General features: G+C 42.8%; 1 protein-coding gene across 1 annotated transcript in view; it reads left to right on the top strand.

Annotated features, from left to right (window-relative positions):
• The window catches only part of COL6A3 (collagen type VI alpha 3 chain), a 722,910-nt gene that overhangs the window by 640,196 nt on the left and 58,670 nt on the right, over positions 1-24,044 (top strand). The window contains 1 exon segment of the mRNA XM_030209050.1: positions 12,058-12,160. Within this exon segment, the coding sequence (XP_030064910.1) occupies positions 12,058-12,160 (103 nt within the window).

Here is a 24,044-nt window from a genome sequence, read left to right as displayed (position 1 = left end):
CCATTTGATCGTGGGAGGAACCAGCATTTCTAGTGCACTGGTCCCCCTGACATGCCAGGACACCAACCGGGCACCCTAGGTGGCACTGCAGTGGATTTCATAAATTGCTCCCAGGTACATAGGTCTCTTACCTTGTGTGCTGAGCCCCCCAACTCCCCCAAAACCCACTACCCCCAACTGTACACCACTACCATAGCCCTTACAGGTGAAGGGGGCACCTAGATGTTGGTACAGTAGGTTTTCGGTGTGTTTTGAGGGCTCGCTGTTTCCTCCAGAAACATAATAGATGGGGGGGGGGGGGGGCTGGGTCCGCCTGTCTGAAGTGCACTGCAGTACCCACTAAAACTGCTCCAGGGATCTGCATACTGCTGTCACAGACCTGAGTATGACATCTGAGGCTGGCACAACATATTTTGAAAGATGTTTTTTGAGGGTGGGACGGGGTTAGTGACCACTGGAGGAGTAATGGGAGGTCATCCCCGATTCTCTCCGGTGGTCATCTGGTCAGTTTGTGCACCTTTTTGTGCCTTAGTCGTAATAAAAACTGATCCGGGTAAAAACGTCCAAGTGTTCATCAGGGACGTCCTTCTTTTTTCCATTATGGATCAAGAATGTCCAAGTGTTAGGCACACCCAAGTCCCGCCTTCACTACACCTCCGACACGCCCCCCTTGAACTTTGGCCATTCCCTGAGATGGAGTGCAGTTGGGGACATCCAAAATCAGCTTTCAATTATACCAATTTTGACGTTTCTGAGAGAAGGACGTCCATCTTCTGATTTATGTCGAACGATGGGCGTCGTCCTCTAGTTTCCTTGCCTCTGATCTTCCCTCCTCTGATCACCATCTTATAACTTTCACACTTAAATCTCCTCCCTCCCAGTCCCGTCCTATCTTATCTAATTTATCTAGGAATCTTCACGATATTGACCCTTCATCTCTATCCTCCCATGTTTCAAACCTCCTCTCTACTGTGGCACCATCCACGTCTGTCAATGAGGCTGTTTCTTCTTACAACATTACTCTATCCTCTGCCTTAGACACTCTTGCACCTTTGATGACCCGCCCTGTAAGGCGTACAAAACCCCAACCTTGGCTGACTTCTAATATCCGCTACCTACGTTCCTGTACCCGCTCCGCTGAACGCCTCTGGCGGAAATCTCGGGCCCTTGCTGATTTCTTACACTTTAAGTTCATGCTGACCCAATCTGCTCTTTTACGTGCCAAACAGGATTATTATATCCAACTGACCAACTCTCTTGGCTCTAATCCTCGACTTCTCTTCACCACATTGAACTCTCTCCTCAAGGTGCCCCTCCCCCAACTCCCCCTTCATTATCTCCTCAGACCCTTACTGAATTCTTTCACAACAAGGTTCAAAAGATAAACCTTGCTTTCTCTACCTCACCACCTCTCCCTCCACTAGTCCGTTCCCCTCTCTCTCCTTCCCCTCATTCCCTTTCCTCCTTTCCTGAAGTTACTATTGAGGAAACTACACTTCTCCTTTCTTCCTCAAAATGTACCACCTGTTCCTCTGATCCCATTCCCACCCACCTTCTTAATGCCATCTCTCCTGCTCTTATTCCTTTTATCTGTCACATTCTCAACCTCTCACTTTCCACTGCGACTGTCCCTGCTGCCTTTAAACATGCTGTGGTCACACCTCTCCTTAAGAAGCCTTCACTCGACCCTACTTGTCCCTCTAATTACCGACCCATCTCCCTCCTTCCTTTTCTCTCCAAATTACTTGAGCATGCTGTTCACCGCCGCTGCCTTGATTTTCTCTCCTCACATGCTATTCTTGACCCACTACAATCTGGTTTTCGCCCTCTCCACTCAACCGAAACTGGGCTTACTAAAGTCTCCAATGACCTATTACTGGCTAAATCCAGAGGTCAATATTCCATCCTCATTCTTCTTGATCTTTCCGCTGCTTTTGACACTGTCGATCACAGCATACTTCTCGATACCCTGTCCTCACTTGGATTCCAGGGCTCTGTCCTTTCCTGGTTCTCTTCCTACCTCTCCCTCCGCACCTTTAGTGTTCACTCTGGTGGATCCTCTTCTACTTCTATCCCTCTGCCTGTCGGTGTACCTCAGGGTTCTGTTCTTGGTCCCCTCCTCTTTTCTATCTACACTTCTTCCCTTGATTCATTAATCTCATCCCATAGCTTTTCCTACCATCTCTATGCTGATGACTCCCAAATCTACCTTTCTACCCCTGATATCTCACCTTGCATCCAAACCAAAGTTTCAGCGTGCTTGTCTGACATTGCTGTCTGGATGTCTCAACGCCACCTGAAATTAAATATGACCAAAACCGAGCTTCTCATTTTCCCCCCCAAACCCACCTCCCCGCTACCCCCGTTTTCTATTTCTGTTGATGGCTCTCTCATTCTCCCCGTCTCCTCAGCTTGAAACCTTGGGGTCATCTTTGACTCTTCTCTCTCCTTCTCTGCTCATATCCAGCAGATTGCCAAGACCTGTCGTTTCTTTCTTTACAACATCCGTAAAATCCGCCCCTTTGTTTCCGAGCACTCTACCAAAACCCTCATCCACACCCTTGTCACCTCTCGGTTAGACTACTGCAATCTGCTTCTTGCTGGCCTCCCACTTAGTCACCTCTCCCCCCTCCAGTCGGTTCAAAACTCTGCTGCCCGTCTCGTCTTCCACCAGGGTCGCTTTACTCATACTACCTCTCTCCTCAAGACCCTTCACTGGCTCCCTATCTGTTTTCGCATCCTGTTCAAACTTCTTCTACTAACCTATAAATGTACTCACTCTGCTGCTCCCCAGTATCTCTCCACACTCGTCCTTCCCTACACCCCTTCCCGTGCACTCCGCTCCATGGATAAATCCTTCTTATCTGTTCCTTTCTCCACTACTGCCAACTCCAGACTTCGCGCCTTCTGTCTCGCTGCACCCTACGCCTGGAATAAACTTCCTGAGCCCCTACGTCTTGCCCCATCCTTGGCCACCTTTAAATCTAGACTGAAAGCCCACCTCTTTAACATTGCTTTTGACTCGTAACCACTTGTAACCACTCGCCTCCACCTACCCTCCTCTCTTCCTTCCTGTTCACATTAATTGATTTGATTTGCTTCATTGTTTTTTTTTTTTGTCTATTAGATTGTAAGCTCTTTGAGCAGGGACTGTCTTTCTTCTATGTTTGTGCAGCGCTGTGTACGCCTTGTAGCGCTATAGAAATGCTAAATAGTAGTAGTAGTAGTAGTAGTGAGCCCACTGATCTACTACGGTCACTTTTGCAACCTCACTATCAAGATACCCTATCTTCCCTGTTTTGGTGATATCTTTAAAAGATACCTTATTCCAAACCATGCACTTTTGAGCGACTGACGTCCTTCCCCCAGTCTCTAGTTTAAAAGCTGCTCTATCTCCTTTTTAATTGCCGACGCCAGCAGCCTGGTCCCATCCTGGTTAAGGTGGAACCCATCCTTTCGGAATAGGCTCCCCCTTCCCCAGAATGTTGCCCAGTTCCTAACAAATCTAAAACCCTTCTCTCTGCACCATCGTCTCATCCACGCATTGAGATTCCAGAGCTCTGCCTGTCTCTTGGGCCCTGCGTCTAGTGATTTAAATCCAGCGAACCTCAGCTGTATGTAGTAACAAATAATGTTGCATCTATGATTAGCAAAGAAAGAGTGAAAGAAGGGAGTGCAAATTATCATGTACTTATAAAAATAAATTGATTCTTGCTCTGAATAAGACACAAATCCAAACTGGGAAAAATGAAGGCGTTAGAACCAGTGCCACAAATGCTGCAAAAAAACTTAAATATGAATTGACAATATTAAAATTCAGGGCCTGCAAAATCATTATGCACTGTCCCATCTATACAGTGGCGTAGCCAAGGGTGGGCTGGGGTGGGCCCAGGCCCACCAACTTTAGGTTCAGGCCCACCAAGTAGCAGCACACCTATAATGTGGCTGGCAGGGACCCCAAGCCCTACCAGCCAAAAACTCCCAACAACTGTTTGCTGCCGGTGAAAATCTGCTATTTAAAAGGTATACAGGGGAGAGGGGATGTTTGAAAGACCATATGGCATGCAGGCGAGAGGAAGAAACCAAATCACTTGTAGGACAAGGTAGCGTTCTGCCCACCCACCTTGGGTCCAGGCCCACCCAAACTTGGGTGTCTGGCTACGCCCCTGCATCTATAAAAAAAAAATTTGATAACACAAGAAAAGAGTAAAGTGCCATGAGTGTCAAAGGGCTACACACAGTTAAAACTATAATATAAACATACATTATTTGTTTTTCAAAAAACAACTTTTGAACCCTGGGACAATTTTTTAAGTTTCACTGAAGAAAGATTATAGAGACTTCTTTAGGAATCCTTGCCATTTGAAGACTACAAGACTACATTAGAAACTCTCATTAATAAATGGTCTGATATTACATTTAAAAAGAACATTATTCAGAATGAATTACATTATGCTACGTTTTTACAGTATTGTTATATTAAAAGGATTCCTAGAGGTCTTAGGGGGGTCTTTTACTAAAGGCTGGCTTGAGTTATCTGCAGCAGGTCCCATTTTATTCCTATGGGCCCTGATGCAGATAACTCAAGCTAATCTTTAGTAAAAGACCCCCTTAGAGTCATCAAAGAGCCACGTCTATTTTTAGACGACCTAGACTTTCTTAACTAGTGGTGTACAATTTTTAAAAAAAAGTTTGTTGGATCTTATGATTTTAATTGTAGAAACATCAAAGATGAAAAATAACATATTGAACCTTTTTTTATTTAATCCATGAAATGTTATTAAATTTGTGAAAAATACAAAACCAATAACTATTATAAGAAAAAAAAAGAAAGCTACATAAGCGAGACATAGGAGATAGCATGCAATATACCATGTGAGTATATATGGAATTCAGTTAACAGGGACCATATTGCATTTTTCTTAATTAATGAACCTAAAAGCTCAGCAGATGCTAATTCGTATTTGTGGTATAGTAATACAGATTGCCACTAGAAATGCTCGTTAAGTAGTGAGGAAGTTTTCCAATTAGTTAAAATCATTTGTTGGGTGATAGTGATAAATATATCAAAAAGAGATTTGTGGTAATCTGATAAATCAACATCTGAAGAACAGGATTTAAAAATGAATATTGGCAGGGAAAGAGGTATAGAAAATACATTGATTGCAGAAAATTGGCAGCAGATATAGGCTTGATTAGAGATGACCAAAGCTTAGATTGAAAGTCTGAAGAAATGGAGTAGTTGGTATCTTTTTCCCTAATCAATTGAAGAGTATTGTTGTCCTCATAGGAGCCAACTTTTCAAAATGATTGAGGGTGCTGAAATTTTTTTTTTTTTTTACAGGCAGTGCATGCGTCCCCTGCCTCAATACCTTAAAATTCAGTCTACTACAGTCTTCACCTGGGCAGTAGCAGCGCCACTCGTAGGCTGCCTGCAACCTGCACCAGGACTTCTTCCCTGAACAGTCCCACCCCTCAGTCCCCCTCTACTGTGCAAAAATATAAAGAGATGCAAATTTCAAAAACTGACATATTTCAATCACTATACTATAGGCTAACTAATACAAATAAAACAAAAAATGGAAAATATGATAATATCATTTTAGTGGACTAAATACATTTTTCAATTAGCTTTCTAAGGCCAAAACCTCTTTCCTCAGGTCAGGACAGTATACTGCTGTTATGGTATTCTGTTCTGACACAAGAAAGGAGGGTTTGGTCTCCAAACATTAGTCAAAAATGTATTAAAATTAGTCCAGTAAACATTACTTCCATTTTCTGTATTTATTAACATAGGTACCACACTACTTTATCCTAAAATAAAAATAAAATTCATTTTTTCCTACCTTTGTGGTCTGGCCATTTATTGTTTCTAATTGTGTTGGTCCCAGTCTCTTGTTTCTTCTTTCCTCAATCTTTAACTTTCCCCCCTTTTCGTCCAGCGTCTACCCCCTCTCTCTTTCCAGAATCTGCCCCCTCTCTTCCTCCTTTCCATCCAGCATCTGACCCCTCTTTCTCTCCTTTCCATCCAGTGTCTGCCCCCTCTCTTCCCTCTTTCCATCCAGCGTCTATTTTCTCCATCCATGTATAGTTTTTCTCCTCTTTTCCCTTTCCCTAATCTCTGTCAGTATGCATCTCCTTCCTCTTTCTTCACTCCCCTCCATCCATATGCAACTCCTTCCTCTCTCTTCCCTCTCCTCCATCCATGTCCACCATTTTTCCTCTCTCCACCCCTCCATCCATGTTCATCTCACTTCCTCTCTTCCCTCCATCCATGTCTAGCATTTTCCTCTCTCCCCTCCATCCATGTGCATCTCCTCCTGTCTTCCCTCACCTGCATCCATGTTCAGTGATTTCTCCCTTCTTCCCTGCCCCCTGCATCCATGTTAAGCAATTTCTCCGCTCTTCCCTACCCCCTTTCCTCCCCTGCATCCATGTTCAGCGATTTCTCCCCTCTTCCCTGCCATGCATCCATGTTCAGCGATTTCTCCCCTCTTCCCTGCCCTGCATCCATGTTCAGGGATTTCTCCCCTCTTATTTATTTATTGCATTTGTATTCCACATTTTCCCACCTCTTTGCAGGCTCAATGTGGCTTACAATACATCATGAATAGTGGAAATAAGAAGAGAAAAGACATTTGGTATTACAGAAGGATTTTGGGTTACATGACAATGAAAGAAACATGATTGTAATATAACAGAAAAACATTATAAGACAGTTCAGGATACATGTGGTTGCCCTACCTCTTAAAACTCATTTTACCTGTTGCTCAGAAGAGCAGTGACAGCTGAGATATGTTCTGGAAATTCAACTCACTGGTGGCCCTAGAAGACTGAAAGTGAGCACAGCTGACCTAGGAATTAACTGCAATTAATTCCACAAATTACTGCTACTACTACTACTACTACTTAACATTTCTAGAGCACTACTAGGGTTACGCAGCGCTGTACAATTTAACAAAGAGAGACAGTCCCTGCTCAAAGAGCTTACAATCTAATAGACAAGTGAACGGTCGGTCCGATAGGGGCAGTCAAATTGGGGCAGTCTGGATTCACTGAACGGTAAGGGTTAGGTGCCGAATGCAGCATTGAAGAGGTGGGCTTTAAGCAAAGACTTGAAGACGGGCAGGGAGGGGGCTTGGCGTAAGGGTTCAGGAAGGTTGTTCCAAGCATAGGGTGAGGCGAGGCAGAATGAGCGGAGCCTGGAGTTGGCGGTGGTGGAGAAGGGTACTGAGAGGAGGGATTTATCCTGTGAACGGAGGTTACGGGCGGGAACGTAAGGGGAGATGAGGGTAGAAAGATAGTGAGGGGCAGCAGACTGAGTGCATTTGTAGGTAAGAAGGAGAAGCTTGAATTGAATGCGGTATCTGATCGGAAGCCAGTGAAGTGACCTGAGGAGAGGGGTGATATGAGTATATCAGTTCTGGCGGAATATGAGACGTGCAGCAAAGTTCTGAACAGATTGAAGGGGGGATAGATGGCTAAGTGGGAGGCCAGTGAGGAGTAAGTTGCAGTAGTCCAGGCGAGAGGTAATGAGAGCGTGGACGAGAGTTCGGGTTGTGTGTTCAGAGAGGAAAGGGCGAATTTTGCTGATGTTAAAGAGGAAGAAGCGACAGGTCTTGGCTATCTGCTGGATATGCGCAGAGAAGGAGAGAGAGGAGTCAAAGATGACTCCGAGGTTGCGGGCAGATGAGACGGGGAGGATGAGGGTGTTATCAACTGAGATAGAAAGTGGAGGAAGAGGAGAAGTGGGTTTTGGTGGAAAGACCATAAGCTCGGTCTTGAACATGTTCAGTTTCAGGTGGCGGTTGAACATCCAGGCATCAATGTCGGATAAGCAGGCCGATACCTTTGCCTGGGTCTCCGCGGTGATGTCTGGTGTGGAGAGATACAGTTGGGTGTCATCAGCATAGAGATGATACTGTTGCAGGAATTACCACTATTGTTAGCAGAATCTGTGGTACTTCAGGAGTCAAACACCACACACCAGAATGAGAGAGAAATCTTCTTTATTTGCCAGCAAACAAAGTAGGACATCAGCTCTAGCTCTCTCTGTGTCCTGTCCTTCTGTGTCTCTTCTTCTGAGCTCTCTCTCGTCTCAGCTCCTTCTCTTCTAACGTAAGCTGCTTCTGCTCTCAGTTATATAGGGTCCTACACCTCTCTAGCCCCCCTTTCTCACCAGATGGTAAAGAATAGATTGATTACCCTGTCTTGAACTAATTATTACTTACACATTACTTAAAAATATCAGTTACATAGGTTTGAGATATTTCCTAAACTGACCTATGACCTGGGCCTCTCAAACTAGACAATGTGGCACCTATCTCCTGTATTTTATTATTATTTCTCATAATCAGATTCCCAATCAACTTCATACTAACTGGGTTCTGGCATTCATTAAGGGGCCAAGGGGCCAGTCTTGCTTAATGGCACACAGACATGGTTTGTTATTACTTTCAGGAGGCCAGTCCTACACTTAGTTATAATTCATCAAGGAGGAGACTTAACTTGTCTTGACCTCTTTCACCTAGCTTCATACACAGAACTCGCTAGGACTGTGGATAATTCAAACCAGATGATGACCTCTTAAACTGCAGACAAAGCTCACTTGAAAAGTCAGACACTGGATTGAAAAGATATTCTACATAGAAATAGAACTTATTAATTAAACAGAATAAAACATATTTTAAAATAAGCAGAAATCAGAATTCCTTATAAGACAAAATCTAACTCATCTAGAATTATTTAAACCTACACTATCTTCTTCTAAACAGCGTTAGCCTAATCTTTTTAAAACTGCAGTATGCCTTGCTTGCTGATCCCCTCGAGATTGAATGGCATCCAGAGGTGGTAAATATGAACTAGCCTTAACAATCCATCACTCAAAAAGGGACAAAGAAAGTTTCATTTCTCACTGACCTTTCTAACCTCTAGTCTAGCAAAAGCTAGACTTCTGAGTAATTAAACCCAGATGGCATTCTTCCACTTTACAGGACTAAAAAGTTAAACACCAAATTAATATGATTTCTTTGCCCAAGCTGCCTCAATACTGGAAACCATGAGATGAGATCAGGGAGCCCAGGGAAGAGGTGTAGATTGAGAAGAGAAGGGGTCCAAGGACCGATCTGTGTGGAGTATCTCTAAAACAGTGCCACACTGAAGAATAAAGTTGATAGTCTAATTGGGAAGGCTTTAAGATCGAATACACCTGCTATATTATCAGATTTTCTGTTTTCGGTCCACTGTAACTTTCAATATGAGGTCAGTTTCTGTCAGAACAAGCACAGCAGGTAAGCAGCATGGTGAAAGGCTGGATAAATGTGTTAACATAAGATTAAATGACTGGCTTCCAACTCTCCTAGGATGCAAATTGTTGACCCCCTGGCATACAGAAGAATAAACCATGTTTGTCTCTTTGCTGTGTTGATTTGAAAATTGAGTATGTAAAATTACAGCACAACAAGTATTTCACAGATTCCCATACAGCCAGTGGTTAAAGTCAATCTGCACAGCTACTATGTTAGGTTTGACAGTTTAGGGCAAATTTTTCTACTTGTGTAACAGCAAATGAAATGCATCAATTTACAGCAAATTACAGATTACCTGTGAATCACTGTTAATGCCTTGCAAGCATAATTTGTAGACCTGGTGATTCAGAACTAAAAAAAAAATAAAAACTGCAAAAAACTCATTTTACCTGACTGAATGGAAGTGAAAGGAGCAGAGTACAGGCTCCATCTTCAGCAGCTTTCTCCTTCCCTCAGCGTCCCCCTTGCATAAACAGGAAATGAGGCCGGGACCAAGCTGAGAGGGAAGGAGAAAGCTGCTGAAGACGGAGCATGTACTCTGCTCCTTTCACTGCCGTTCAGTCAGGTAAAATGAGTTTTAAGCTGACTGAGCGGCAGGAAAGCAAGGAGGGCAGGTTTGGAAATATTGGGGGTGCTCAAGCACCCACAGCACCCACGGAGTCGGCGCCTATGGTTGTCCTTATACTGATGTGACAAAAAAAATTTATATAAAGTAGAAGCAATGTGACCATTGCTTAGCAAGGAGTTGGAAAGTTGAAGAATGGTAGGGTCAGATTGGTTGACATTTAAAAAAAACAAAAAACAGATTTATTTCAGACAGGTAGTTGGGTCCATTGAAAAAATTGAGAAGAGGAAAACTTAAATTTAGATTGCAGCTCATGGAAGGACAATATATATTTAGTATTACAATTACCAACATTAATTTATTTATTTATTTATTTATTTATTTATTGCATTTGTATCCCACCTTTTCCCACCTATTTGTAGGCTCAAAGTGGCTTACAGAGTGTGGTTATGACATAATCATTTTGTGTTAACAGGTACATTTCTTATAGTTTGAATGTTGGTAAGAGACGATATGCATAGTCGTTTCATGATGACAGGTACAATTCTTGCTTTTTAAAGATTGGGTAGGGGAGGATAGACGGGAAGTGTTAGGTAAGTTAGATGTGAGCTGTGGTAATTGTGTTGTTTGTTGAAGTAGTTTGTAGGCTATGTATTTTCCTTGTAGGCCTTTTGGAAGAGATGAGTTTTCAGAGATTTGCCGAAGTTGGTTAATTCGTCAATAGCTTTCAAGTCTGTAGGTAGATCATTCCACAGCTGCGTGCTCAAGTAGGAGAAGGTGGTGACATGTGTCAGTTTGTATTTCAGTCCTTTGCAGCTGGGGAAGTGCAGATTGAGATATTTGCGGGATGATCTTACAGCATTTCTGGGAGGCAGGACCACAAGGTTTAGCATGTAGATTGGGGCATCTGCGTGTATAATTTTGTGTACTATCGTGCAGATCTTGAAACAACACCTAAGTTGGATTTTGCATGTTTGACCTCTTTGTGGAATGCTGATTTGACTATGGACAGAGGAATCTTGTCTGCGCTCCTGCTTGTTTGCTGTTTACAAGCTCACTCCCAATATTCAATTGTTGGAGCAACACTACAAGTTTCTTTTGTGTTTGTATGGTTCTACAGGGCATGCTTACCGGGCTCAGATTGCTACTACAGACTCCTGCTCCAAATGCTTAAGACCTGGTGCAACACTAGGTCACATGTTTTGGTTTTGCCCGGTGGTTCTGTCTCTTTGGCAGTCCCTTATTGCCTTTCTGAGTCTCCTTTGGAAGCAATGTTGTGTCCCGGAGATACTTTTTGGAAAATATGATCTGGGGAAACCTGGACATGTTGGCCATTCAGGGTTCCTGGCCCATGTAATTTTGATGCCTCGGCGTGTGATTCTCCTCCCTGGCTTTCTTTGGAACCTCCATCCTTAGCTATGTGGTGATGATTCTTTTGTTACAGATGCAGAGACTTGGTATACAAGATATTAGTGGCTCTAGGGGTGTAAATTCCAGAGAATCTGGGAGTGCATCAGGCAGACCCTAACTCCAAGAGCGTGCAGTAGAGTGCTTAATCTATCTTCCTAAGTTGGTGTATATGTTTAGAGTTTTGGCTCTGGCTGTTCCAGGTAGGTGAGTAGGTGGGGGGATTTTGAGGGTGGGAAGGTTGGGCTTGGGCCAGTTTTGCTTCTTTTATTCTGGAAAAATATGTTTGATCCGATTGATTGTTTGTGTTGTTGGTCTCAATAAACAAGATTTAAACATAGAATAACTCTTCCCGCTGTGTATGCCACCAAATGCACATGTATTTCCTGTGTCCTTATAGGTATTTTACAGAAGGCTCCACATTCAGTGAGTCTTCCTAATTGCATTTGGATGTCCCTTTTTTATCTAAATGTTTTTTAAATATAATTGGGCTTCACATCTTTGTTCTTTAGTTCCACCTTTTCAACCATTTATTTGCTATTAAAATGTTCATTAGAAAACTGCTTTTTTCAGCAGAAATTGTAAACTCTCATATGTTACACAGATAATTGTAACAGTTGTTCAGTACAGTAGTAGTCTGAGTCTAAAATCTGCAAGGAATTCTTTTCTTTCCAAGTATGTAGGAAGTCTGTGTACTTTAGTATTTGTGCAATATAGTACTTCTTCCTTTTTTCATTTGCTTAGTTTATTTATACAATATCTTCTGTGTTCTTGTAGGTGGCAATGCTTTTCACCTGTCTCCAAAGATCAGAAAAAATTGTGACTGGTTCCAGAGTGATCAGCCATTGAAGTTCCCCTTCAGGCATACCCCAAAACACGTGTAAGTAATAGAAATTCTATCATTAGCCAAGTGTTTGTTTATGAGAAAAACATGTATTGTGATTTAGGAATCATAGGCATCGGAATGGGGGGATCCACAGGTGCCATGGTACTCCCAAAAAATTTCCTTTCCTGCCTCCTTCCCCTGTGGGTTGTTTATTTGCTTACCTCGCTCGCCTGGGATGGCAATGCATAAGAGGCATCACATGTGGCCTTTATTATCTCTGCTTACTCAAGGCCTGCTAGCTCCCACAGAACTTTATGTTTTGGAGGGGACAGAAGCGACACTAGCCAGCTGCGCATGGCTTTTTCAATGTAGTTTGTAGAGTTGCTGCCTTGGGGGAGCAAGGTAAGTAAATAAAATCTTTGTGATGGGGTGGTAGGGAAGGAGAGAAATGCTTAGGAGGAGAGAAGGAGGGACATGCTAGAGACCAGGAGGGGAGCGCCAAACCCCTCCAAGAAAAATTGCACTGGCTTCCAATCAAAGAGCGTATTGCTTTCAAAATCTGCACAACAGTTCATAAAATTATTTACGACGAAGCCCCGGGATACATGACAGACCTCATCGACCTACCAACCAGAAACACTACTAAATCATCACGATCATACCTAAACCTCTACTACCCAAGCAGCAAAGGACTCAAATACAAATCTACTTATGCATCCAGCTTTTCCTACTTAAGTGCACAACTATGGAATGCATTGCCAAAAGTAGTAAAAACTACGCTCAGCCACCTAAATTTCCGGAAAGCACTAAAAACAAACCTGTTCAAAAAGGCAAACCCGACCGACCCAACTTAAAAAACCTGGCTACCTGCGACATAACGTAACTAAAGACCGTAATGGACATATCCTAACTCCTCCTCTTCCTTCCTATATTCCCCTACTGTAGTTACCTTACATGAACCTCATTCTACCACAATATCACCTTGTATTTGTTCATACCGGAACTAGCTAATGCCGTTATGGTACTATGTAAGCCACATTGAGCCTGCAAATAGGTGGGAAAATGTGGGATACAAATGTAATAAATAAACATGATTTTGATGTTCAAGTGCAATAGATCTTAAACTGGTAAATAGGGGCACAGTATCTCTTAAGCACAATTTTAAGCTAGTACAAATACAAATATATATCTAGAATTATGCATAATCAAATATGATATCAAAGTACTTTAGAAATATAGTAATAATAGCAATTATAATAGCAAAGAGAGTAATGAACTAATTTAAAGGAGTGGAGTAGTGATTTGTGAAACAAGCTGAGGACTGGAGAAACCAGGATTCAAATCTCACTTCCCCCAGTGACATTCCTTGGGACCTTGGGAATATCTACTACAAGGCGCTAGGAAATAGGCTTCGTGCATGCAAACACAGGATTTTGCCGCACGCTAAGCCCATTTCCAGCACACCCAGGGAATCGGGCATTTTCAAGTTTTCTTTTTCAGGTCATGCACATTGGCATGCATAACCTGAAAAAATTGTTGCAGGAGCACTTACCGCCTCCTATTTAGGAAGCACTAAGGGCTCCCCAAGTTATAAATTCGTTAACCAGTCAGTGCGCACAAATGCCGACACGCTTTCTGAATAATGCGTCCATACCCATTCTCTGACTCTGACAGCCCCTCCAAAAATAAATACAAAGATATAGATAACACATGCTTAGTGCGTGCAAAAAGGTAACTTGCTGCAAAACACTTTAATACCCTTTGTGGTAAGCACTTTCGTGCACTCTAATTATGGCAACACCTTTTTCTCTCATTCTCTCAGGTACCTGAAAGCAGGTGTAAATGTTGGCACCTAAGTTAGGCACCGATTGAGTCTTTTCTGTAACATTGGGTGTAAATTCTGGGAACACCCTGGAAACACCATTGTCCACAACTCCTTGAAATTACATGCTAAAGGCGTTACGCGCATGGTGTTGTAGAATACAATGTGCGTGTAACTCCCAATTAAGGTCAATTAATGCCAATAATTAATAGCAGCCAATTATTGGTGCTGTTTGGCTCATTAATCAATTAAGTTGCGCGTGCAAATCACCAATGTGCACTGATTTACGCACGCAACTTTAGTTGCCATATATGTTTATTAAAAAGTTTATATACCACCACTCCATAACAGGATCTAAGTGGTTAACAAGTTCATAAAAAATGCAAATGATTAAAAGAACTCCAATTAACAATAGGAAGTACCTATTCATTCACACAAGAGCAAACATACCCTAGAAAGAAAACAAACAAAAGGCCATGCTGATTCACAGTATTTCTCAAGAAGTATAGTATACCTTCCCAGAATTGTCTATCTGCATATCAAAAGCTAATTTAAAATAATATATTTTAAAAGAATCTTGAATTTCTTAAAATTCTCCTCTGCTTTAACATATTTAGGGCCCTGTTTACTAAGCCGTATTATAGGCGCGTTAGTATTTTTAGCGTGTGTTAACCATGTACACACATTAACAGTGTACGCGCCTACAATGTCCTTATAGGCGGCGCCTACACTGTTAGCGCGTGCACTAATTGTAGGCATGTTAAAAATACTAACACGCCTTAATAAACAGGGCCCTTTCACACATAACTTCCCAACAGGCTTTGGATAATGAGGGAAGCACTGCTCTAAAATCTTGCAGTGATCGTAAATTCTATTCAGAGTATATGGGATTACTACTGCACTTAAATAATCTAGTTGACATAAATAAAGAGTGTGATGGGCTAATCTCAAGATTTTAAAATTAATCCTATACTTCACAGGGAGCCAATGATATTGTAAAAACAGTGTAACATGTTCAAATTTTTGTGTATTCCCTAATAGCCTATGTGCTGAATTTTGCAGCATACGTAATCGCTTCATATTACTTTCTAAAATACCTGCATAAATAAAATTACCATAATCTAACCTAGACACATACAAAACATGCAAAAGAAAATGTAAAGAATTATTGTCAAGAATATACTTAACTGATTTAATTTGCTTTAATGTACCAAAACCCTTCCTAACTAAAGCAGATATTTGCTCATTAAAAGTCAATATAGAATCTGGCGGTTAGAGTGCACACACACACACATTTATCCATTTTTCAGAGGACGTGTTAATTTGTGAGAGAGCATTTATACACTATTGGGGCTGATTCTGGGAGCCTATTTTGTAAAGCTACATAAGTGCCTCATGTTACTTTAAAAAATAGGGAGGTTGCCTTTTTGGACTTTTCGCATAGCTTTCCTGTTATAAAACCAGCCTTTTAGATTGTAACCTCTTTGAGGCAGCCATATCTCTATCTATCTCTCTATCTATCTAATATGACTCTTAATGAATGGCAGGATAAACATGTCTGCCCCACCATAAAGATGTGGGGACTGCCACTGTTGGTGAGGCACAGGACATCAAAAAACTTTGGGACAGAGTAAACTGTAGAGAGAAGGGTCAACATGCAAAATAAAACCAAGGGGAACCATGGGGCTAGTAATGGAAGCTAGAATGCTGCAGGGCCAGAAGGAGCTTAAATCCATAATTGTCTGATAACACACAGAAAAAATAAATAAATAAAAATAAAAGTCACAATTAATACCTTTTATTAAATTTAGATATTAGATATGTATCATATGTCAAAGAATAAAGTGGTTGCTCAAAGCATATTCTAAGCACAATCGCTCAACTGCAAAACACTATGCACAACTTTGTGCAAAAACACACTCAGAACCTTACTGTACCATAAATATTACACTGGGCAGAACCTAATACACCAATATACCACCCATACGGAAATGCAGACCGTCAACAATATGAAACAAGGGATCATAGTAGATGACGGCAGAAAAAGACCTGCACGGTCCATCCAGTCTGCCCAACAAGATAAACTCATATGTGCCACTTTTTGTGTATACCTTACCTTGACCTCACATCTTATTTAAATTTCATGCTCCAGAATGGTCTCTTCCCATATCATCACAATTCTCATGTAGAGCCACAAAACACCCTAATTCATGTTTAATGTGGGATAAAATGCCATAAATAAGTAAATAAATATAAACTTTTAATGTTGAGCACCTGAGTCTCAAAGTGGACATATTCCAAACACTATAATGAAAATAAAATGATCTTTTCTACCTTTGTTTGGTGACTTTTTCTGATCATGCTGATCCAGTATCTGCTGCTCAGTGCAGGTCAGGAAGTCATCCTCATTAAATATCTCCCTGGCAACCCAGGACACCTCCAGCCAACCTCCCCCCTCCCCCGCTCTCCCAGCAGTAAGGTAAACAAACCATAAACCAATTTCTACAACAGGACAAGGCTAGAGGGCTTTCACTGCAGCTCCTGCTGTGAGGATGGAGGTAAATCAACAATTTAAACCCCTCAGAGCGCAGCAGGGGAGGCTTAGCCTGTCCAAGCCTCTTATACCGGGCGCCTATGATTATAAGTTTAAAATTGTGCTTCATACTGGTAACCCAAGATACCAACCATCAACCAGTTTGCGATTCCTGTACTTTTTGAAACTGAGGACTGGCCTCTTAAATACCTTGATTAACTAGATATATGAACAAGAAAACTCCTCCATACTTATGAGGTAGTCTATAAGAATCAGTGTTGCCAAGATTTATACATTCCTAGAGCAGAAGAAGGATGGGCCTCATAGAAATAGATTAAACGTATAGAGCTTACATCATAGACCTCCAAGCCTATTTAACATCATCAACAGATCCAAATGTGTGAAAAGTGCTGAAATATGAGAGCAAGCATCCAGAATCTAGTTCCACCAGTAGGCTTGGATAGGCATTCTGACTAGCAGAAGGAATGATTGAGAATCTACCTGTAAGTACAGGGTTGGAACCAACAAAATATGCAAAGCAGGTGAAAAGACTTTTAAAGAAGTAGATCAGCAAACATGGATAAAGAAATGGCAAATGCACAAATACAGTGGGAAATGTGAAGTGTTACTCCAGGAACCATGCGTGGATCAAGCCCAGACATATGAATGGTTAAGAAGAGGAGAACTGAAACCTAAGGATGAAAGACTGATAGTTGCAGCTCAAGACAGCGGATTGCAGACAAGATGGTTCAATCCAAACATAGAAAAAACTGGTACAACTGACATTTGTAGATTCTGTGTCATGTCCCCTACCTCAACGCAAGCAGCGTCCTCGGGCTGCGCGGGGTCCCGTCAACACGCACACTTGAGTGGCACTGCCTGAGCCCTGTGTGTGTAGTCCTCTCTGGGTTTGTTCAGAGAGCGGTGGTTGCAGGCTCCTTAATTGCTTTGCTTCCATGCACCTGTTTCTGCTCTCGCTCTCTCGCTCTCTCTCTCTCTGCCTGGCTTCCAGGCTCCTTGATTGCTTTGCTTCCACCCACCTGGGTCTGCTTTTCCCCTACCTGGCTTCCCTTGTCTCTCTCCTATTGGTCTTCCGGTTCCTCCTTCCCCTGCTCTTGTCCTATGGCTGTGCCTCTTCTCCCTGCTGGTTCCTGCTGATGTCAGACGCCAGCACTTTATCAGCTGAGCTCTCCCTGGACTCCATGCTTCGGCTTCTACTTTGGTAGGTGTTTCTAACTCTGTAGTCTGCTTCTTATCTACTGGTCCCTCATTGCTGACTTTGCCTGTACCTGGATTACCCTTCTGTCTGCCGCCTGCCTACTGACTTTCGCCTGTACCTGGATTACTCTCTTGCCTGCTGCCTGCCTACTGACTTTCGCCTGTACCTGGATTACTCTCTTGCCTGCCACCTGCCTACTGACTTTCGCCTGTAACTGGATTACTCTCTTGCCTGCCGCCTGCCTACTGACTTTCGCCTGCATCTGGATTACTCTCTTGCCTGACGTCTGCCTACTGACTTTCACCTGCATCTGGATTACTCTCTTGCCTGACGCCTGCCTACTGACTTTCGCCTACATCTGGATTACTCTCTTGCCTGACGCCTGCCTACTGACTTTCGCCTGTACCTGGATTACTCTCTTGCCAGATGCCTGCCTACTGACTTTCACCTGTATCTGGATTACTCTCTTGCCTGATGCCTACCTACTGACTGCCACTTGTACCTGGATTACTCTCTTGACCTGCTGCCTGCCTGGCCGATACATTCATAACCCTGCTTCCAGCTCCGTCCCGTAAGTCCTGCAGGCCGCCCGCACCTAGGGGCTCAACCTCTGGGGAACGGCAGTCAATGCAGGTGAAACCCGGGGTTGTCCAGCCGCCAAGCAGAACCTGGTCTGAGTACCGGGCTCAGCAGCGCTCTACTTGGTACAAGAACTCACAATTCTGACATTCTGTAAGAAAGAGATGGAAACAATTACTCATCTCATGGCTGGCTGCAAAGTGTTGATGGAAGAAAATTTTTATACGGAAAGGCACAGCAAGGTAGAGTAGTAAATCACCTGGACTGGATGGCTTACATCCAAATGTACTGAAAGAACTCAAGCATTAAATTACTGATCTGCTGTTAGTAATATGTAACCTGTCGTTAAAATCACCCATAGTACCTGAAGATTGGAGGATGGCCAATGTGACGCCGATTTTTTTTTTTTAAAGGGTTCTGGGGTGATCCAGGAAATTATAGACCGGTAAGCCTGACATTGGTGCTGGGCTTAATAGTAGATACTATTATAAAGAATAAAGTTACAGAACACGTAGACAAACATGATTTAATGGGACAGAGTCAGCCAAGGGAAGTCTTGCCTCACCAATTTGCTTCATTTCTTTGAAAGCATGAATAAACATGTGGATAAAGGTGAACCGGTTGATGTAGTTTATCTAGATTTTCAGAAAGCTTTTGATAAAGTTCCTCATGAGAGACTCCTGAGAAAAGAGCCATGGGATAGGAGGCAAGGTTCTGGTGTAGATTAGGAATTGGTTATTGGACAGAAAACAAAGAGTAGGGTTAAATCGGAGCGAGTGAGGTGATCAAATTTGCAGATGATACAAAACTATTCAAGGTTGTTAAAACACATTTGGACTGTGAAATATTGCAGGAAGACCTTAGGAAATTGGAAGACTGGGCATCCAAATGGCAGATGAAATTTAATGTGGACAAATGTAAGGTGATGCACATTGAAAAGAATAATCCGAATCATAGTTCTGATGCTAGGGTCCACCTTGGGGGTCAGCGCTCAAGAAAAAGATCTGGGTGTCGTTGTAGATAATATGCTGAAATCTTCTGCTCAGTGTGCGGTGGCAGCCAAAAAAGCAAACAGGATGCTAGGAATTATTAGGAAAGGGATGGTGAATAAGAACGAAAACAAGATACTGGGCTAGATGGACCATGGTCTGACCCAGTATGGCTACTCTTATGTTCTTATGTCTGGTATGTTCTTATGGCTGGTATGTCTCATTCATGGGGAACTCTATAATCATTACAATATTACTGTATTGGAAAAGCATTAGGATCATGACTCTAAGAGAATTGTGGAATCAAAAAGGTTATGATCACCTGGAATATCCCCAGCCTGACAGATAAAAAGCTGGATGCAAGGAAACTGGACACAGTGGTAAAAGAGATAAACACCACAAGGCATTAATCATAGAAGTGTCCATCCAAGCAATTACTCTTTGTGAGTGCCAAAAGATCGGCCCGCAAATTCCTCAATCTGAACTTCCCCAGCTGTAAAGGAATGAAATACAAACAGGCTTATGCTACTACCTTTGCGTACAAAAGCACACAGTCTTGGAACGCACTACCCATGGCCCTGAAAACCATGACCAATCTAACCAGCTTTCGCAAAGCTTTGAAAACACATCTCTTCAATAAAGCTTACAAAAGTCACCCTTAATGAAACAAATCATTCCTTAAACCACCCAAGCACACCAAAAACACCTCTCACACGACCTACCTAACATCTTCCATCTAAATCCTCTTTCACCTCTGCTTACAATCGACTGCTTTTAAATCATGTAACGACGTTATCATATCTACACTCTGTAAGCCACATTGAGCCTGCAAAAAGGTGGGAAAATGTGGGGTACAAATACAATAAATAAATAAAAATAAATAAATCACTTGGAGATAGGGATCTGTAAGTATCAAGAAATGCAGTCTGAGACTCAGAAAATGTGGCAGAAAGATACTGAAATATTTCCCATCATATTGGTGCCACAGGCTTGATCAAAACAAAATTCCATACATACATGGGTCGGTTGCCTATACATGTTACACCTTAAAACTCCAAAGGGAAGAGCTCTTTGGATGGTGCAAGAGTGTTGGGAAGTAAATTTGAGAGACTGGCTTAGGAGTTTTGATTCATTCTCCAAAAATAACCCATTTGGAGGAATTACTCCCAAGAGTACAGGTCTGGTCCTAGACCTATAGTTCAATTGCAGTGCTTGTAAATACTTCATATTTATGGAATCGCTTTATTTATGAAACTTTCCCTACCTAAATTTAAAGCTGCGTCAAAGGTATTTTTCTTTGTCAGGCTTAGGAAAAGTGTGACAAAGAAAAATGCATTTAACGCAGCTATTTATAGCCTGAGCCCTTCCCGCCACCCATTGACCTAGCAGTAAAGGCTCATGCGCTACCCACGCAGTAACCATGCAGTTAGCGCCAACTGCTGATTACCACCAGGAACACCTCCTGTGGTAGAAAATAAAAAATTATTTTCTACCACGGGATTTGGCACATGCCAAACTCAGAATTACCACTGGGTGCACTCGCTACCTGGTGGTAGTGCCGATTTGATGCACGCTACCCATGCATTAGCCTTCCCACACATTAGTAAAAGAGCCCCTGAATGCCAAAGAAAAAAAGTGGGTTTTAAGCAAGACTTTAAATGGAGAAAAGGCCAGTTCAGAACTGGAGGAAGATCATACCAGAGCTTGGGTGCAAGAAAAAAAGACTGTGTGATGTGTCGACTCATAATGAGCCAGTTTAGGAGAAGGTAGAGCCAAACAATTAGAATCAAGGGTTCTAGGTCAGTTCCCACCCACCAATTCCCATCTAGGACAATTCCCACTGAACCAATTCCCACCACACCAGGGAGGACAATTCCCACCCATAACCCAAAAAAATACAAAACACACTAGGATAAATAATCTCTCTCCCTTTTCTCTTCCACATCATTGGGGGGGCCCTCACCCCCCCCTACTACTACTACTATTTAGCATTTCTATAGCGCTACAAGGCATACGCAGCGCTGTACAAACATAGAAGAAAGACAGTCCCTGCTCAAAGAGCTTACAATCTAATAGACAAAAAATAAATAAAGTAAGCAAATCAAATCAATTAATGTGAACGGGAAGGAAGAGAGGAGGGGGTAGGTGGAGGCGAGTGGTTACAAGTGGTTACGAGTCAAAAGCAATGTCAAAGAGGTGGGTTTTCAGTCTAGATTTAAAGGTGGCCAAGGATGGGGCAAGACGTAGGGGCTCAGGAAGTTTATTCCAGGCGTAGGGTGCAGCGAGACAGAAGGCGCGAAGTCTGGAGTTGGCAGTAGTGGAGAAGGGAACAGATAAGAAGGATTTATCCATGGAGCGGAGTGCACGGGAAGGGGTGTAGGGAAGGACGAGTGTGGAGAGATACTGGGGAGCAGCAGAGTGAGTACATTTATAGGTTAGTAGAAGAAGTTTGAACAGGATGCGAAAACGGATAGGGAGCCAGTGAAGGGTCTTGAGGAGAGGGGTAGTATGAGTAAAGCGACCCTGGCGGAAGATGAGACGGGCAGCAGAGTTTTGAACTGACTGGAGAGGGGAGAGGTGACTAAGTGGGAGGCCAGCAAGAAGCAGATTGCAGTAGTCTAAACGAGAGGTGACAAGGGTGTGGATGAGGGTTTTGGTAGAGTGCTCGGAAAGAAAGGGGCGGATTTTACGGATGTTGTAAAGAAAGAAACGACAGGTCTTGGCGGTCTGCTGGATATGAGCAGAGAAGGAGAGAGAAGAGTCAAAGATGACCCCAAGGTTTCGAGCTGAGGAGACAGGGAGAATGAGAGAGCCATCAACAGAAATAGAAAATGGGGGGAGCGGGGAGGTGGGTTTGGGGGGGAAAATGAGAAGCTCGGTTTTGGTCATATTTAATTTCAGGTGGCGTTGAGACATCCAGGCAGCAATGTCAGACAAGCACGCTGAAACTTTGGTTTGGATGCAAGGTGAGATATCAGGGGTAGAAAGGTAGATTTGGGAGTCATCAGCATAGAGGTGGTAGGAAAAGCCATGGGATGAGATTAATGAACCAAGGGAAGAAGTGTAGATAGAAAAGAGGAGGGGACCAAGAACAGAACCCTGGGGTACGCCGACAGGCAGAGGGATAGAAGTAGAAGAGGATCCACCAGAGTGAACACTAAAGGTGCGGAGGGAGAGGTAGGAAGAGAACCAGGAAAGGACAGAGCCCTGGAATCCAAGTGAGGACAGGGTATCGAGAAGTATGCTGTGATCGACAGTGTCAAAAGCAGCGGAAAGATCAAGAAGAATGAGGATGGAATATTGACCTCTGGATTTAGCCAGTAATAGGTCATTGGAGACTTTAGTAAGCGCAGTTTCGGTTGAGTGGAGAGGGCGAAAACCAGATTGTAATGGGTCAAGAATAGCATGTGAGGAGAGAAAATCAAGGCAGCGGCGGTGAACAGCACGCTCAAGTAATTTGGAGAGAAAAGGAAGGAGGGAGATGGGTCGGTAATTAGAGGGACAAGTAGGGTCAAGTGAAGGCTTCTTAAGGAGAGGTGTGACCACAGCATGTTTAAAGGCAGCAGGGACAGTCGCAGTGGAAAGTGAGAGGTTGAGAATGTGACAGATAAAAGGAATAAGAGTAGGAGAGATGGCATTAAGAAGGTGGGTGGGAATGGGATCAGAGGAACAGGTGGTACATTTTGAGGAAGAAAGGAGAAGTGTAGTTTCCTCAATAGTAACTTCAGGAAAGGAGGAAAGGGAATGAGGGGAAGGAGAGAGAGGGGAACGGACTAGTGGAGGGAGAGCTGGTGAGGTAGAGAAAGCAAGGTTTATCTTTTGAACCTTGTTGTGAAAGAATTCAGCAAGGGTCTGAGGAGATAGTGAAGGGGGAGTTGGGGGAGGGGGCACCTTGAGGAGAGAGTTCAATGTGGTGAAGAGAAGTCGAGGATTAGAGCCAAGAGAGTTGGTCAGTTGGATATAATAATCCTGTTTGGCACGTAAAAGAGCAGATTGGAAGGAGGTCAGCATGAACTTAAAGTTCACACAACATTATCTTTTACACATCCTTTCTCCCTTCCAGACATGCAGTTCATGTGGGGGGCAATGCCCCCCCAACAGCTCCCTAAACTAGGTTTCAACCTAATTCATGTTTAATCTAGGATTTAAATGTCATAAATAAGTAAATTAATGAATAGATAAATACAAACCCCCCAAATTAGGTTTTAACCTAATTCCACCCCTCAAAATGACACACTGATTATGATTTATAACAAATTACTACTCTTCCTACAAAAAGTTATTCCATTATTATACATTCTCTGTATACATCCATATGCTGCTCTAATCTCCTTGTTTCAGACAACGTAAAAAAAAAAAGCACCACCAGGACTTATGGGACCCGATACAAGAAAGAAACTACAGTTCGAAAATAAAACGGTCGGGGGGGCGAGTAAGTCCTTGCTGGGAATTGTCCCCTTAAGTGGGAATTGTCCTAGGTCGGAATTGTCTCGGGGGGGGGGGGGGGGGGGGGGGGAGGAATTGGGTGGGTGAGAACTGTCCAGGTGGGAACTCGCCTGATACCGAATCAAGTGATCAAAGAGCACTGGAAGGAGTGTAAGGATTAATAAATGAAAGATAGGCAGAGGAAGCACAGTGCAGTGTCTTGTATTATAATATGGTCTAATGACTTCTTGTTTGGAGTGATGCCTTAGACAGCCTTTATATAATTACCCCAGCTACATACATACATCCACATTTTATAAAATATTTGCATAAATGCTTTTCCTCCCCAAGTCTGCCTAGTGGAACTCCTC

Source organism: Microcaecilia unicolor, chromosome 7 (assembly GCF_901765095.1).
Source record: "Microcaecilia unicolor chromosome 7, aMicUni1.1, whole genome shotgun sequence".
In the NCBI taxonomy this organism is placed as follows: domain Eukaryota; kingdom Metazoa; phylum Chordata; class Amphibia; order Gymnophiona; family Siphonopidae; genus Microcaecilia; species Microcaecilia unicolor.
The sequence above is the reverse complement of the archived record's forward strand: the minus strand, read 5'-3'. Positions and strand labels throughout refer to the sequence as shown.